Below are 16279 nucleotides of genomic sequence, written 5' to 3' on the forward strand. Positions count from 1 at the left end.
AGTAGGTAACAAAATCTGGAAATTCTTTCTGTTTCCTGTTTCGAAGTGGATATCTTCTTTCTTCCAAGTTTCCTTGTAATTGTTCTAAACCGTCTGGCTCTAATGGAACTTCATTTCCTTCATCTTGTACTTGTTCTGCTTCAGGGTTTTGTTCATGCGGAATCATTGCTTCATCTTGTGAGTCGAGGTAGACATTTAACGACATTGGAAGAATGTCTTTAAGCTGAAATTCTTTCTCACTTTCTTTCTTGTTTGTTATTTCTTCTTCCAGAAATTCTACATCTCTTGCCACAATTATTTGAGACGGATTGCGGGGATCTGAAAACNCAGTTGTTCATCAACTTGCTGGGTACTTGCAACTTGTTCATTCTTTACAGTATTAATACAAGATTTTTCACATTTGTGATTTTTCTTTTTGGTATTAATCTTATCTTTAGTTGCTATATTTGCAGATTGGGTCATGTTAACTTTGATATTTAAACAATAAATCCCATTTTCAGGATATGCTTTGGCAAGAACTTTGCCTCTTACCTGAAAATCTTCAGAATCATATAACTTGCAACAGTCTTTGGTGAATAACACAATTGTACCCTTATTTACAATTGAGTTTACAGACAACAAATTTGTAGACAATCCCGGTACATGCAATACATCTGAGATATGGCTATAATTGTCATTCATAAGTTTTACATCACCAAAACCTGCACTGGTTAACATGTTATCATCAGCAAGGGTTACTTCATGTTCCTTATGGGTTTTATAATTTTGCAAAATAGTCTTATTTCCGGTCATATGGTGTGTAGCACCAGAGTCTATTACCCAAGTGTTCTCTTTAACTTTGACATGATGGGCAGACACCATATACATGGATCTTTTACTGGTCTTATTTTTCCATTTATTTTCGTTACACCTATGATTGAATCCTTCTTTATTTTCATCAGTACTATTAACTGATTTAGAAGACTGATTGCTCTTAAATTTTTGCATATGCTGATTGTTGTGATTCTTATTGTTCGCCTTATCCTTATCTTTGTACCAACAGTTTTTGTTTATGTGGCCTAGTTTACCACAAATTTGACATTTTGCTGGTTTACGTTTAATCTTATCTTTGGGCAGAAAGGCTGAATCTGAATTTGCATTTNGTTACACCTATGATTGAATCCTTCTTTATTTTCATCAGTACTATTAACTGATTTAGAAGACTGATTGCTCTTAAATTTTTGCATATGCTGATTGTTGTGATTCTTATTGTTCGCCTTATCCTTATCTTTGTACCAACAGTTTTTGTTTATGTGGCCTAGTTTACCACAAATTTGACATTTTGCTGGTTTACGTTTAATCTTATCTTTGGGCAGAAAGGCTGAATCTGAATTTGCATTTTTACCAAATTCAGTGTCTTGCAATAGCTTCGATTTAACATTTAAGAGACTGCCCTTTAAATTCCGGTAATGGCTACGGGACCAATTTAATTTAAATGCCCACAATTATAAAGCAATAAAAATTGTAATCATTTACTAAAATTGCTGTGATTTCTACAATTTTTGTGATAAACGAACCAAATAAACGCTGCTTTTTTCTAGAAAGAATATAGAATCATTATATTGTAATTTACAGACTTTATAAAATGTGTAAAAAATTTTAGACTGATTTCAACAAAAAAATCCCCAATTTGTCGNCGATTTAACATTTAAGAGACTGCCCTTTAAATTCCGGTAATGGCTACGGGACCAATTTAATTTAAATGCCCACAATTATAAAGCAATAAAAATTGTAATCATTTACTAAAATTGCTGTGATTTCTACAATTTTTGTGATAAACGAACCAAATAAACGCTGCTTTTTTCTAGAAAGAATATAGAATCATTATATTGTAATTTACAGACTTTATAAAATGTGTAAAAAATTTTAGACTGATTTCAACAAAAAAATCCCCAATTTGTCGTCTCTCTACAAGAATTCATACAGTTCTTGCAAGTATGAATGCAGCAGATGTGGCAACACAGCAGAAGCTAATGTAGAAGTTGTTTAGTCTTGCATTTCCTTGTCTGGTCACGTACGTTCTTTCGGCATGGAGAGATGTGAGCGAGTATCTATTCGTATATAAGAACCTGATTGTTTATTATCGCTTGTAACTACACAACAAGCTCTCTGTTCTCACTCTGCTGGAAGTAGATTATAAGAGCTTTCAAGGGTAGCATACCACAGCCAAGCAGTGTCAAAGTTAGCATTCTGCGAAGTTGTGAACCAACCATTGCGCTGTCTCGTTTGGTAGACTCGGACATATTTCAGCTCATAAATGACTCCAAATCAGATTGTTGTACCGACAATTCTGAGAGTGGCGTTGAGGAAAGTGAATCAGAAATTGATTTCGACAAAGAACCATCATCTTGGTCGGCAACCTGGGGACCACCACACCAGCATGGCAAGAGAAGTGTGAATAATTATTCAGGTATAGCTGTGGGCAAACTGTGGCAAACAGTTATAGCATCTGTCATTGAACCTGGAAATGGACAAATAAACTATTTTTCCATCTCCTGGATCTGAACAGTTACATCCTGTTGTCACACAGAGAATTTTGTCTCGCTCTTGTGCGGAACATGCTGGAAGGGGTCCACCTCGCCATCAACGGCCCAGGGGTCGAACCCCTGCCGTTTCATCAGAGATATCTCGATTAGAGGAGGCCAAACCACATCACTGGCCGACTTCCTCTACTTCACAATTGAGGTGTCGTGTGTGTGCTTTTCGCATGGGAAACGAAGAACCGTCCGGACAAAGTGCGTGAAGTGCGACGTCGGACTCTTCATTTCCGGATGTTTCCAAGATTTCCACACGAAGCCAACATTCCGTTAGATGACGCAGGTGGGAAGAGAGACAACTTATAAAGCTGGTGTCCAAAAATCATGTAAGTAGAAAAAGAATTTATAACTTAAAATTAGATTTTATAAAGCCGGCCGCACACGTGGACTGCGCGACGACATATGGAGTCATTCGTCCCCTTGACTTTATTTTTTGACTCCATATGTCGCCTTTAGGCTTTAAAAGGTTAATGAGCTCACTAGTCAGAGTTACGTTGGAGTTTTCAAGCGCCATACGCATGGGATAATACTCTTTAGTTAAACCCTTTAACATTAATGCTGCTAATAGCTCATCATCTATTTTTTTTTGTCGATTGAGACTAGTCTGAGATTTATTGACATGAAGGCATTAACATATTCCTGCATGCTTTTATAGTCCTCAAGTTTCAAAGAGCACAAATCAGTTAAAATACTTATCCAACTATTGACTCCCTGATCTTTGAATGTTCTTTCCAACGCGTCCCAGGCTTCCTTTGCTGTTGTTGTCTGGACGACGTAAGATTTAACTTGGGGCTCTAATGTCAGACAAATGATGGCTCTTGCTTTCTCGTCCTTTTGTTTCTTGATGGATATAGGCGTTGAGTCTTCTGCAGGATATCCTTCGACTGCTGACCACACAGTTTCAATCACTAGAATATTTTGAATATCGAAGCACCATTCTCTATAATTTTCGCGTCCTTTGAGCCTATGAATATTCGCGAAGGGCTTCCAAGTGGCCATGATGAAACTTGTTTCTTTGTCTTGATGGTGGCGTCAGTCCAAAGGATCTCTTTTAAATAACACTTTTCACTTCTATACTTTTTACACTTATCAGTGATACGATCCTGGGCCCATAACCTGTTATTTTTGTTACTTCCACGTGGATGGAATCATAAGTGAGAATCAGTGTTCACTCTACTCCTGCTTTATTAAGACACTAGATTTGGTACAGAAGTATGCCTTATATACACATACGGGCTTATAACCATAGTAACACATAACAGTAAACATCACTTAGGTAACAAGACATAACCTAGTTCTTAAATTGTTTACTACGATGTTGCCAACTCTAACATTATATTTCAGTATTTGAGCGTTGCCAACATTGTCCATTGGAAGCACTGGATTATCAGTGTCTTGTACCATTGACACTAGAGTAGGGAACATGTCTAGCATGTCACTTTCCATACTGTTTCTCCAGAGCTCTAATTTTCTCATGAATGCCTTCACTTTGTCATTTCAAGAAGGTACAGTTGCCTCATTCCCTTGAAGTGAAGTGTTGAAGATATTTAGTTTCTCAAATATATCTATGAGGTAAGCCATTTTCAATAAAAAGTCCTTGTTGCTGAAACTGTCTGCCAGTGAGTGATTTTCCCAATTTAAAAAATAGAACACCTCATGCTTCAGCTTAAACATTCTCTTTAATACCTTGCCTCTTGAAAGCCATCGAGCATCGCTAAAAACAACAGAGCAGTGTGTTTGGCACCCGTTTCCTCAGACGGCATTTTAAAAAGTCTAGACTTCAGAGGATGCGGCTGCTGCTGAACTATCAATGCTGTCTCTGGCATACACGTTTTATAATTGCTGATAAAGAGAATAATTATTAGTTATTTTGAAATTCATGATAATTAAAGCCTGTACTCATCAAAAGTTTTTCTATATGTATTTTTATTTTTTGTTACTTTTCTAATTGATTTAGGGCAGTTTTAATTTTTATCTGTAGGAAAGTGTGCTGCGCCCCTCCTGGGGGTCGCGCCCCACATTTTGAGAACCACTGTTTTAAACCATTCGCTTAGTTGTTTTGGTATACTGTTTTATTATATAATTCTGTATTTGGTTTTATGTTCTTGTAGATTTATTTTAATTACAGNTGGTTTTGGGTATTGTCTGTCTGTCCAAACAGTAATAGAATTGTACAGTAAATAAAAAATGATCTTAAAAAAAATAAAACAGTTCTGTCCAGTGTGACTGGTTTTCTTATTTCAATTCTTCATGCCCTTACATGTTTTGGTCATTAGAGACCATCGTCAGAGGGACATCAATACAGTTTGGAAATCACTATTACAATAGGTGTTTTGAGTGTTAAGATATATATACATACAGTGCTGACAATACATAAATGGGTACAGAATCCAAAGTTTTCACAACTACAGCGGCTGTCTTGATATCTTAATTTTTTTCTTTTTTTTAATTTTTTAGTTAAGTTAGAATTTATAAACCAAATAGGTTCGTGTCCTCTCTCTTATCACCTCTCCTGATGGGGGCCGAACCTGTACTGCCTATCTTTCTTGAGAAGACAGTTCTTTGATGTTGTCCTGTGGTTGTTCGTGGCGTGCTGTGTCCCGCCCCCCCCCCCAAGTGATCATTTGGCCATATTGGATCATTATTCGTTCAGTGTTATGTAACCTCTAAACTTAGTCTGTAAAGCAAACAGTACTAAACTTTGCACTTTTTTTTTTTTCTGCAGCTGGATGTGTGAATTTGGCCCGTGATGAAGAGCCCACGGTTGAGAGAGTCTGCCGGGAGTTAAATCCTGATCAGCATATTGTAACATTATTCTCAGAAAATTATGTCCCAGTTAACTGCCGGTCTAGTTTAGAAGGTGTCTGGCAGTTTGCTTATCAGGTGTGTTAAAAATACTGTGCCTCATTTCCTGTGAAATCAAGAGAATAAAGTTATCATAGAAATTTTTAAAACTTTGCAAGAATAGCTGTAGGACAGTTTTCAGCATTCAGTAGAATAACTGTATGCATGTAATTGCAGATTTTGTATGGAAGTTTGTCATCTCAGTATGGAAATTGATTCTGTAAATAGTCTAAACCACTAATTATTAATTTGCTGTCTCACATCTTAAAAATTATACTATGAATTATGTAGCAAGCAGTAATTCAATAAAGCCTGATACACTTATCTTTATTTGTATGTTGTAAGCTCTGTGGGCTCCGTAAGTGAATAAACTATAGATTCACAGTGGTAGAAAATGGACAGCTGACTAAGCTGCATACATATCATTTGCGCATTAATTTTTCTGTTAATGGAATCAAATTCCCGTACAGATCTATAACAGCTTTAAAGTTTAAATTTGTTTCGTATACAGAATAAGTGGTTGTGACTTTGAGTGCAGTTTTATTCCACGTCTCCAAATTGTGATTGAAGCTTTTTTATAGTTTGTATGATATTATCATTCTCACTTACATAACAACAACAACCACTATTTTAGCCTGCTTTCCATATTTAGAAAAAAAAATAGGCTTATGAGATTACCTTGCTGTTCCCCCTAACAACTTTTTTTTGCATGTGCAGGAACGTGTATACTAATCTGTTGCCTAGCAACGGCTGTCTTTTCTGATCCAGTACTGCTGCTTTCAGGCATCATGTTACATCACATTCAAAATTGGAGGATGAGGTGTTTTCTGTGTCAACAAATACTCAAATACTCAATATGTAGTGGAAGTAAAGTAGGCAATTAGTTCATCCCAGAACTTCTGTACTCTTTTTATTTGGATGTAATGGAATCATCCTGTTCATTGCTGCCAGGCAATATAAATTGCATTCCAACATAGTAAAGACTGGCAAATGGAAGATATATGTGACCAAGTATGTTGACCATTTTAATGTGCTGGTTGGATCATACAGAGGGCTGTGTATAGACTTGGCCTTGTCCCTTCTATATGCGTCCCCCTGCCCTTTCCACCTTTCTGCCCATATTGATCTTGAATGGGGCTGAGGGCTGCTCATCCAACCTCTTTGCTTTGGGATATCGTGCATCAGGTGGTTAGCTTGGAAATTCTATGTGGGTTCTGTTCTAAAAGGATTTCATTTGTCAATGCTGCTTGATCAGGGAGTTTGGTCCACATGTCATTTTCAGAGGTAAGTTGTTCTGATATCCCCAAAGCTGGGGGTTTCACCACGGGAAAGAGGGGAAATGTGTAGACTGTACTAGTCGCGTTTATTTCTCCTTTTACGGCCATTTACTCTTTTGGATTTTGTTACATACTCATTGGCCAAAGTGTTTTTTTACTTCAAGAGGAACATTATTTGTACTATTTTTGTTAAATATATGCATTTTTTAATTCAGTAAATGTTGACATTTTTCCACTTATTTAACTTGTGTGCCTCATGTAACTAATTGCATTCCACCTGCTTGATTCACGACAGATCAGGTTATTTACTGATATGCTTATGTAGAGAGAAGGATAAAGGAGGGTGCCAGTGCATTAAAAGAACCCATTTGTTTTGTGTAATAATTCTTAATACATTTTCTTATGTATTAACTTAAAACAAGAATTGGCATGTATCCACTCATCATCTAGCTTGTCATTATTATTCTATGTATGTAATGGACTCAATGTGTTGTAGAATCGTTTCCGATTTACTGGAGAGTGCAATAATCCAGATGCACAGATTCGCTCTTGCCAGACAGCAGGAACACAGTTTCTCATAACAAATCAGAAATTCAATATTACATACAAGAAATGCTCAGGCATGACGGGAACATTTGATGGAGGTAAGAGTAACAGATTTTGCTATAGAATAAAAATGTAATGCGTACCAGTGGTACAAGTAACAAAAAAAGTAATAGTCAGGGTTATTCAGTTTTTGGACTTTGGCCATCAGCCAGTTTTCTAAAGAACACAATGCTTTGAAATCTGGATCTGTTTCCATTCTCAGGTGAAAAGTTGGGGTGCACCTTTTCTTTTGGGACCATTAGAAAGAGGAAATCTCAATCATTGGACAACCTGTGTCAATATAACCACATCTGTATATGTACCTGAAATCAGGTTTTGTCAGTAGGAGATAACAGGAAAATTATTGCTACTTTATTTGTGTCTTTGGACCAGAAATTGCCACTGGTGTTCCACAACTGGCACTCCTATTCCCACTGCAGTACCCTTAAATGAAATGGATATCTGCATATTCTGCGTTTGTGAATGCTGTGTTCATTCTGTGTACTGGATGCTACTGTACCGTTAATCACAGTCCACTTACACTGCAGAGCATTTGCTACACTGATAACACACATGAGACAAGGCAGCTGACTGAATGAATGAATGAATGTATAATGCATATGACATCCTGTGATTTTTTTTCCCCTGTTTCAGGCTATGTACAATTAAAATACTTGTAGCAGTATGATCTCTGACATTAAGGGAGGAACATAGACTGAGGGTGTTTGAGAACAGGGTGTTGAGGAGAATATTTGGACCGAAGAGAGATGAAGGGACAGAAGTTTGGAGAAAACTGCATAATGAGGCGCTTCATAACTTGTACTCTTCTCCAAATATAATTAGAATGATCAAGTCAAGGAGGATGAGGTGGGCAGGTCATGTAGCATGAATGGGGGAGATGAATGCATAAAGGATATCAATGGGAAAGCCAGAAGGAAAGAGGCCACAGGGAAGGCCAAGGCATAGGTGGGTGGACAGTATTAGAATGGATTTTAGAGAGATAGGTTGGGATGGTATGGATTGGATAGATCTGGCTCAGGATAGGGACTAGTGGAGTGGTCTTGTGAACATAGTAATGAACCTTCGGGTTCCATAAAATGCTGGGAAATTCTTGAGTAGCTGCAGAATTGGCGGCTCCTCCGGAAGGGCTCAGCTCCATGAATAAGTAAGTAAGTAAGCAAGTAGCAGTATAACAGTAGATATGTTACATGTAGTAGTCAGATTGTTCTCAGCAGTGTATTGGTTAACAATCAAACATACATTGATACAGCAGCTTTGACTCAACAGTATGTGTATAATACAATCCTACAATTAAGCACACGTTTCCTCGGGCATTTTGTATTGCTGTATGTTCACACATGGGCATGGAAATAACCTCTCCAAGTGTGTATGTCCATGCCTAGAAATTTGTTGAGTGTTGTCCTCAGAAAGGGGTAGTTCTGTCCACAACAAAAATGTTACCTATCACATGTAAATATAATGAACTGCACAAAATAGAGTCCTTTAGAAGGTAGTAGTTGCTCAGCTAGTCAAGAAATTACCTACTTTTTATGGAACTGCAAGATTATTACTGTGTTCATCTGTAATGGTCCCTAGCTTGTGTTAGATGAATTGATTTCACACCCATTCTATTACTGTAATATCCATTTTAATATTTGCCTCCCATTTGTACCTAGCTCTCCCAAGTCGTCTCTCACCTTCAACTTTTGTGACCAATGCCTTATATGCATTTCTTATCTCAGCCTTTTATGTGCATACTTTACCCATCATGCCCTGGATTTGGCCATTGTAATACATTTGGTGAAGCATATGAACTCTGAAGCTTCTTGTTATACACATGTATACAGCACAGTGTTCTTAAACACCTTCAGCCTATGTTCATGCATATGTAGTGTCTTACACTTTTTGTCGATGGGAACTTCTGCACAAAGAACAGTAATAAGGAACTGTCCTTAAATGGTTACATGAACAAATTAATCATACTGTTGATGAAATATGTGAGTATGGTGCTTTAAATGTCAATGTCCTTAACCTTTAACGGCCAAATGTTATAATTATTCGCATCAAGTAGCAAGCCGAGCCGGCCAAATGTTATAATTATTCGCATCAAGTAGCAAGCCGAGCCGGCCGAATGTTATAATTTTAAGGGATGTTATAATTTTTAGGGGCAAGCCACGTGCTTCCTTTGTGAGTGCTGGCAGTTTGACCTTGGGTTTGAAACCCAAACAAACTCATGAATGTTCATGTCAGACGTTTATTTGTTAGCTCTGAACAATGAAATCGTTTATCAGGGTACTGGTTTCGAAACTATTTACTTTTAGATATGACTGTTTATGACCTGGTGAGCCAGTAGAGGTCAGCTTTGTTTTGAGAAGTTAGAGGAGGAAATATTCGTAAGCACTTTCATAGCAGTGCTGCCAGAGCTTTCAAGGAAGTGTGGCTCATTCAGGGATTGGTTTGCAGTGTTGAATTCTCAGTTAGGACGTCAGTGGCGGATTTACTATATTTTGTTAAAAGTTAGGAAGTCAGTGTCAGACTCCTATATTTCTTTTATATCATTTTTATTGTGTATCTCGGAAGTGGTATAAATACACTGAGCCAGTGTTACTTTGTGCGTAAAGACATCTTCGTCACTGTGACTTTCGGTATCAGTGGCGGACTGGCACTTTTCGACTGCTATTGCAATTACTTTGCATCACAATTTTGCGAGTATTCTTCCACCTACTAGACATGACTATTCTCAATGAATATCTGCTACACAAAGTCATGTGATGGAAAAATGACGCACAAAAATTTCCGCGAAATTTTGGTGCGTGATTTTCTATATTTTGTAAAAAGTTACGAAGTCAGCGTCAGACTCCTATATTTCTTTTATATCATTTTTATTGTGTATCTCGGAAGTGGTATAAATACACTGAGCCAGTGTTACTTTGTGCGTAAAGACATCTTCGTCACTGTGACTTTCGGTATCAGTGGCGGACTGGCACTTTTCGACTGCTATTGCAATTACTTTGCATCACAATTTTGCGAGTATTCTTCCACCTACTAGACATGACTATTCTCAATGAATATCTGCTACACAAAGTCATGTGATGGAAAAATGACGCACAAAAATTTCCGCGAAATTTTGGTGCGTGATTTGATTCTTCAATCACATGAGGCGAATATCACAGTCAGTGGTGTTTCTCGGGGGAGGCCAAGTTCATCTGGGGCCCAACTGAGTCGACTGGAGGTGATACATTCAAAACACTGACCAGCTAAAGGGAAACAAAGACGTTTGTTCTATAAACAAGAAAAGCGGGAGCGCGCTTTACCGCTGTAGAGTGTGATGTCACGCTGTGTGATGGACTGCTTCGAGAAATGGCACATGCATCAGAGTGTAAACTGTGAAGCGATGCAGTCCAAACCAAATATTATTGTATATAGTGTCGTCATATTTACATCACCACCACGATTCAAGGTTGAAGAAAAACAACAGGTAATTCCTTTGGAATTTCATAACGTATATAATAATGATTATATTTTGCAATTCATGACAAAATAGTCACAGTTGATTTTCTTTTGTAAAACTTGCCCTTTTGTATATATGTAGAAAATTTTATTGTCTTTCAGGTTCTTTTAGTTCATATTCCGATGTTGCATAGAACGGAAAATATGCATTTTTTTTTCTGAAAGTTTGCAAAGTTAAAGACTTAGGGCCATTTAAATTCTGGCCGTAGGGAGCTGCAGGCAATTTAAAAGTCCGTACGTTAAAGGTTAATCATCTGCGTATGTTAACTTGTTTCCTTCTGTTACAGTGGTTGAGTATAGTTGTTTAGGTGACTGGTTTGTGGATAAGAACCACTTTTTTGCTGTTGCCAATACGAAGGAGTCTCGAAAAGATGAGAAGTATCGATGTTTTCTGAAGAATCGAGATGATGACTTGTATATTGGAGTTTCTATAACAGCAGAGTGCAACACTCTTAAAACAGTAGAGAAAAGTCCTGAGAGGTTGCGAATTACCCCAGGTATGTGAACTACATATTGATAAAGTGAAAATTAATGTTATTGATTAAGAAAGAAAAAGAAATCTTATGAATCTTCATCTTTTTACATACCCACATTCGGGGTCAGCCCCTACTGAAATGGAAGAAAAACCTACTAACACTGTTAGCATAAGATGATTCAGAAATGTGGTAGCCCTATCTGCTTGAGATAGTTTTGCCATCACTGTTGGAAAGAGAAACACTTTGGATAATGATGATGCACCAGGATTTATTGGAACCTCAGAAGGGAGTCACTTGAGACAGGTGGCTTTAAGGAGGGAGTAGTGGTAGTGATTGGAGAGCGGTCACTGCGGGAAAGACCAAGCCACAAGAAGACAACATCAACAGAAACATCAGAAAAGAAGGAGTGGTGATGCACCAGTAGGTTATTTGGGATGAAGAACCTTAAGGAGGGAGCAATGTCGCATGACAGCTGAAAACCAGAATGGTAGATCCGGAGCAGACGTCCACTGTTATACAGCGGCTAAGAAAACACTTGTTCCCAGAGCAACGCATGTTAACAAGGGCATTCCTGTGACACAACAGAACAAAGGAACTGTAAAACATGGTGACTTCTATCCTGGGTGCATGGAAGTTATAAAAGGCAGTGGATTCATGGATTTGAGAGAGGACCAGTCCAAGATTCAGACAGCAGTGAGAGATTCTTCATAAAGGTTCTTCATACAGCATTTGGAAGGAGTTCAATGTGTGAGCTGTTATAATCAATCATAATTATAAAGAAGTGCCAATAATTCAAACCCAGAACAATCCAGAGCCCATTATTAATCATGCAAACCCCTTATATGTATAACAGTGCTCCTTGCATGTGAGAACCAGTGTGTAGTGGCACCAGTTTTTATTGTTACTATAAACAGCTCAGTTTTTACAAATTTAAACTGGCAGAAATTTTGTACATAAAATACATTAGTAATTTAAAATTTGTCTGACCATTTTTTCAGAGGGAAGCATATAGAAAGAAGCACCTTTTTCAAATTTCTGCTTTATATATATATAATGTATGCCCTGAAACATGTTTCATTTCATTCTAGTCAAAGCTGAAGTTGTTGAACCTGGCTGTCGCTTGCCACAGAATTTCAGTGGTGATTGGATAAACACTGCAAACATTGATGCTGATATTTTCATCAATGAGACCCATATCATTGAAACTTGGTACCCAGATGAAGGTCGGTACAGAAGAACCATTTATGTGTGCCGACAGCAAAGGGATACTCGGTATATGATGGCACGGCTCACAGTAGATGGCTGGTATGTGTTACTAGTACTGAAGCAGATTACAATTTTCTGCTCAAGCAGTTTGGCTGGGAAGTTCAGTGCCTACATTACGTACATGAAATGTCTGGTTTTCTTCTCTGTCAGGCATCAGTTCATCTGTTCATGATAATTTTACCATATCTCATATAACTGATATTAAATAATCCTTAAATTGGTATAGAATTATAAAATAGCCAAAGAAACTATTACCCTTAGCATAAATTAAAAGGGACTGCAGTGGCTGTTGTTAGGCCATGTAAAGTGAAACTTATCAAGGCTTGCAGATTATGTTTGTGTTTATTCACTCTATTGTTGCTAGGTAAGTGAAATAATGTCACCCTCAATAGTACGAGAGATTATAAAGTTCGAAAAAATTCTTGTTCTAATAGATACTGGTAATATCCCAAAATGGTTGAAATATGTAAAGAAAAGTCCATTCCCTAACATGCAAGTAATATGACACTAGTGTTAGAGTGATAATTTGGGTGTGGCAGTATTTCTTCTTTGGCTTAGCTGTTATGAGAATATGAAAACAATGAAGAATAATTCAGTATTTTCATCATCCTTAGCACTGTATGAAGTGAAAAATTGAAAGATTTCATAAGTCTACATAATCTCTGCTTACAGTTTATTTCTAACTAGGTGCCATTCTTTGCAAGTGAAAGTCTGCTGCACACTCACAAGTTATTGCATGTATGTGCATGTGTCAATAAACTAGACGACTAGTATCAAAATGGACTAACAGATCAACACAGGATGCAGCATAAATCTCTTTAATACTTTACATATGCATTACATTACAGGATACCAGTTAGAATACGCATTATTTTCGATGCTACAGGCATAAGAAATTACTGTGAAGGAACCATTACACTTAAATGTAAAATGTGTGCTGTGTTAGTGGCATATAAACTCTACATGGATTAATTTTTCTAACCTAATAAAATTAAGTAAGTTACTAATAAGGGGCACGTGGTAGCATAGTTGGTTGAGGCACTATGCTACAAGCCAGAAGGTTACAGGTTCAAGTCCCAATGAGATCATTGGATTTTTTTTTAATTTGACCTAATCCTTCCAGCCGCACTATGGCCCTAATGTCAGCTCAGCCTCTAACAGAAATGAGTACCAGGAATTAATTAAATAATTTTCCTAGGGAGTAAATCGCGGCCGGCGCGTAAGACTGACAACCTTACCGCCATCTTTGAGCCGATTGTCTAGATAATGTGGGACCCTCAACATCCCACAACCCTATGGGCCTTCACGGCCTGTTACAGGGATAGCTTTACTTTACATACTTCACTTTACTAATGCTTATAATGAAATTAGGTTTATGACATGTGTATAGCTCCATAACTTCTTAGTTCCTGCATCACTGAATTTAAGCTAATAGCGCAGGTCTCATTTCATTGTGTTCATCACATAGCCACAGACTAAGATTGTGAAACAAATTTCATCAATATATACTCAATGAAAAGGAGAACATTGTTAAGGTAAGTCACAACATGTGTGGTTTTGATAGTAAAAAATGTTCTATGAGCAGGAAAGTCATGACAAGTGCCACCAGAAATCAAACCTTGTTTGGTGAGGGACAAAACTTTAAACATGTGCTTTCATGGTTGTATTCTGCAACTTCATCTGAAGTCAGTGGGCACTCGGGGAAGGGGAAATCTGTATGACAAAAAGAGGAAGATACTGCACATTGCATATTGTCTCTGTAAAGAAGCCAACAACACAGTAGGTAATAAGACAAGCTACTGGACTGATGAAGATATTCAGAGGATGTCTCTTGATATACATTTCTTAATGGTTGAAACTTGGTGAGGGTAAGCTGCTATCAGATTATAGAATGTGAACTTTCTCCTAGTCAAGGGTGGCTCAGAGAGAGCAAGGTAACAGGACCTATGCAGACTGCTAGCCATAAATAACTTGGGAAGCAAAACTGCAATAAGTTGGTAGGAAAATTAAGAGAAAACAGTGGCAACCAGTTACGAATTACTCATTATGTCGACAGTGCTGGAAAAAAGCCCTTGTTGTTCGTGATGGTTTTCCATATGTGTAACATTAAGAAATTGGCAGTTCTAGTAGTCTTTTTCACTGTAATTATAATCCCTTGTTATAAATCATACTGTATTGAAGTTTCAGTATATTTTATCATTGCTAATGGGTGTCATGACCTTCAAAGTGCAATCCTTTGTCTGCTGTGCCTTGAAGTATTTTGCTAACAGTTTTTCTGAATCCCTGTATTAAATTAAAAATGAGATAATTTCAATTAAATCTTCAGTCTGGGAATTTCAGAAAGTGACATGTAGCCAGATGTGGTGAGTACAGTGTATTTTCAAAATTATATGGTTTTTTGGTGAAAAGTGCCTAACATAAGAACTATGGGACGCTACTTTTGCATGATGTGAGATCCACTTGGCTCATTGATTTCATTGAATAATGTGAATAATGTTCAAAGCCTGATGGTGAAATGCATGATTATTTTGAATGTGGCAAATTTACGTAATAATGGACGATTCTTTTGGAATCAGTAAAGTAGATCAGATCTAAAAATTTGTGATGATGGTATATTAATACAATTATTGAGTTTTTGGACATCCATTGCCATGTTTTCTTATTTAAAGTGCAACGTTTCAGAGCCTGTATTCTGTCTCTGTTTTCAGATAAAAGCCTACTCATTTGGGTCCAATCGATAGAGCTAGTGTCTGTCTCCCAGCGCCAGCACAAGATGGGATATATAAACCAAACACAACATAGGTCATCAGTGGGAGTTAAAAGACAGACATTAAAACATGGGTGGTGGTGTTCAGAGATAAGGACTAGCTCTATCAATGGGGCCAAACTGAGTAGGCTTTTACCTGATGATGGAGACAGAATCTGGTTTCCGAAACATTGTGTTTTAAATAAAATACAGGATGATGGACAATGTCCAAAAACTCAATAACTGTAAAGTAGATCAGCCATGTATTCTGGTAGAAGTTTGCCGATGTTCCAGAGTGATGAACTGCCTTTATCTGCAGGATCAGTGAGTAAGCCATGGAAGCAAGCAGATTAAAACTCACTGTGCTTGCTACATACTTGTACAACTTACTCTTTGACTCTGAATATGGAGGCTGTACATTAAGAAGGTAGCTCCAGTCAACACTGAAAGTCTCAGATCAGCATAGTGTTAAACTAATTTTGGCATGCACATTTGTCTTGGAGACCTTGGACTTCTCCATTGGGGACTTAGCTTTCAGTTTCTGAGGCATATTGTAAGGTCCAGGTATTGCCAGCAGTTTTCAGAATTGTGTCTGAAAGATCCGAACAAAGTATTTATCCTTGTAACGTTTTCTTATTGTTGAGATTTTTGAGCATCCTTGTTGCACAGTCATCATGTTTGGGCTTCCAATTAAAATCTATCTCACCGTTTCACATTTGAATGATTTCTTGAAGTTGGATGACTAGATCATTAATCATGTTTCCTATCCTTTTCTTTGTGAATTCTGTAAAGCTACACACTAAATTCTGCTGTACATATTGTTTCTTCTCCATAAACTTGTAACAGTTCCTAAATATCTGATATTTTTCAGCAGTTTCACCAAAAAAGTAATAACAATAACCATGTCATTCAGAAATGTTACAACTGTGTTGTGTGTGGTCTGCCCCCCCTCCCCTGGCCAGTCATAAACTTCTTAAATAAAAAACTTATTGCTTATCA

The 16279-nt window shown here is 37.4% G+C and overlaps 1 protein-coding gene across 1 annotated transcript in view; it reads left to right on the forward strand.

Moving 5' to 3' along the window:
- LOC111865658 overlaps nt 1-16279 on the forward strand; it is a 35521-nt gene that overhangs the window by 7303 nt on the left and 11939 nt on the right. The window contains exons 3-6 of the mRNA XM_023853843.2: nt 5302-5459; nt 7194-7341; nt 11080-11289; nt 12357-12573. Of these exons, the coding sequence (XP_023709611.1) occupies nt 5302-5459; nt 7194-7341; nt 11080-11289; nt 12357-12573 (733 nt within the window). The remainder of the gene's footprint in view (nt 1-5301; nt 5460-7193; nt 7342-11079; nt 11290-12356; nt 12574-16279) is intronic.

This window comes from Cryptotermes secundus, unplaced genomic scaffold, assembly GCF_002891405.2.
Source record: "Cryptotermes secundus unplaced genomic scaffold, Csec_1.0 scaffold19, whole genome shotgun sequence".
In the NCBI taxonomy this organism is placed as follows: Eukaryota; Metazoa; Arthropoda; class Insecta; order Blattodea; family Kalotermitidae; genus Cryptotermes; species Cryptotermes secundus.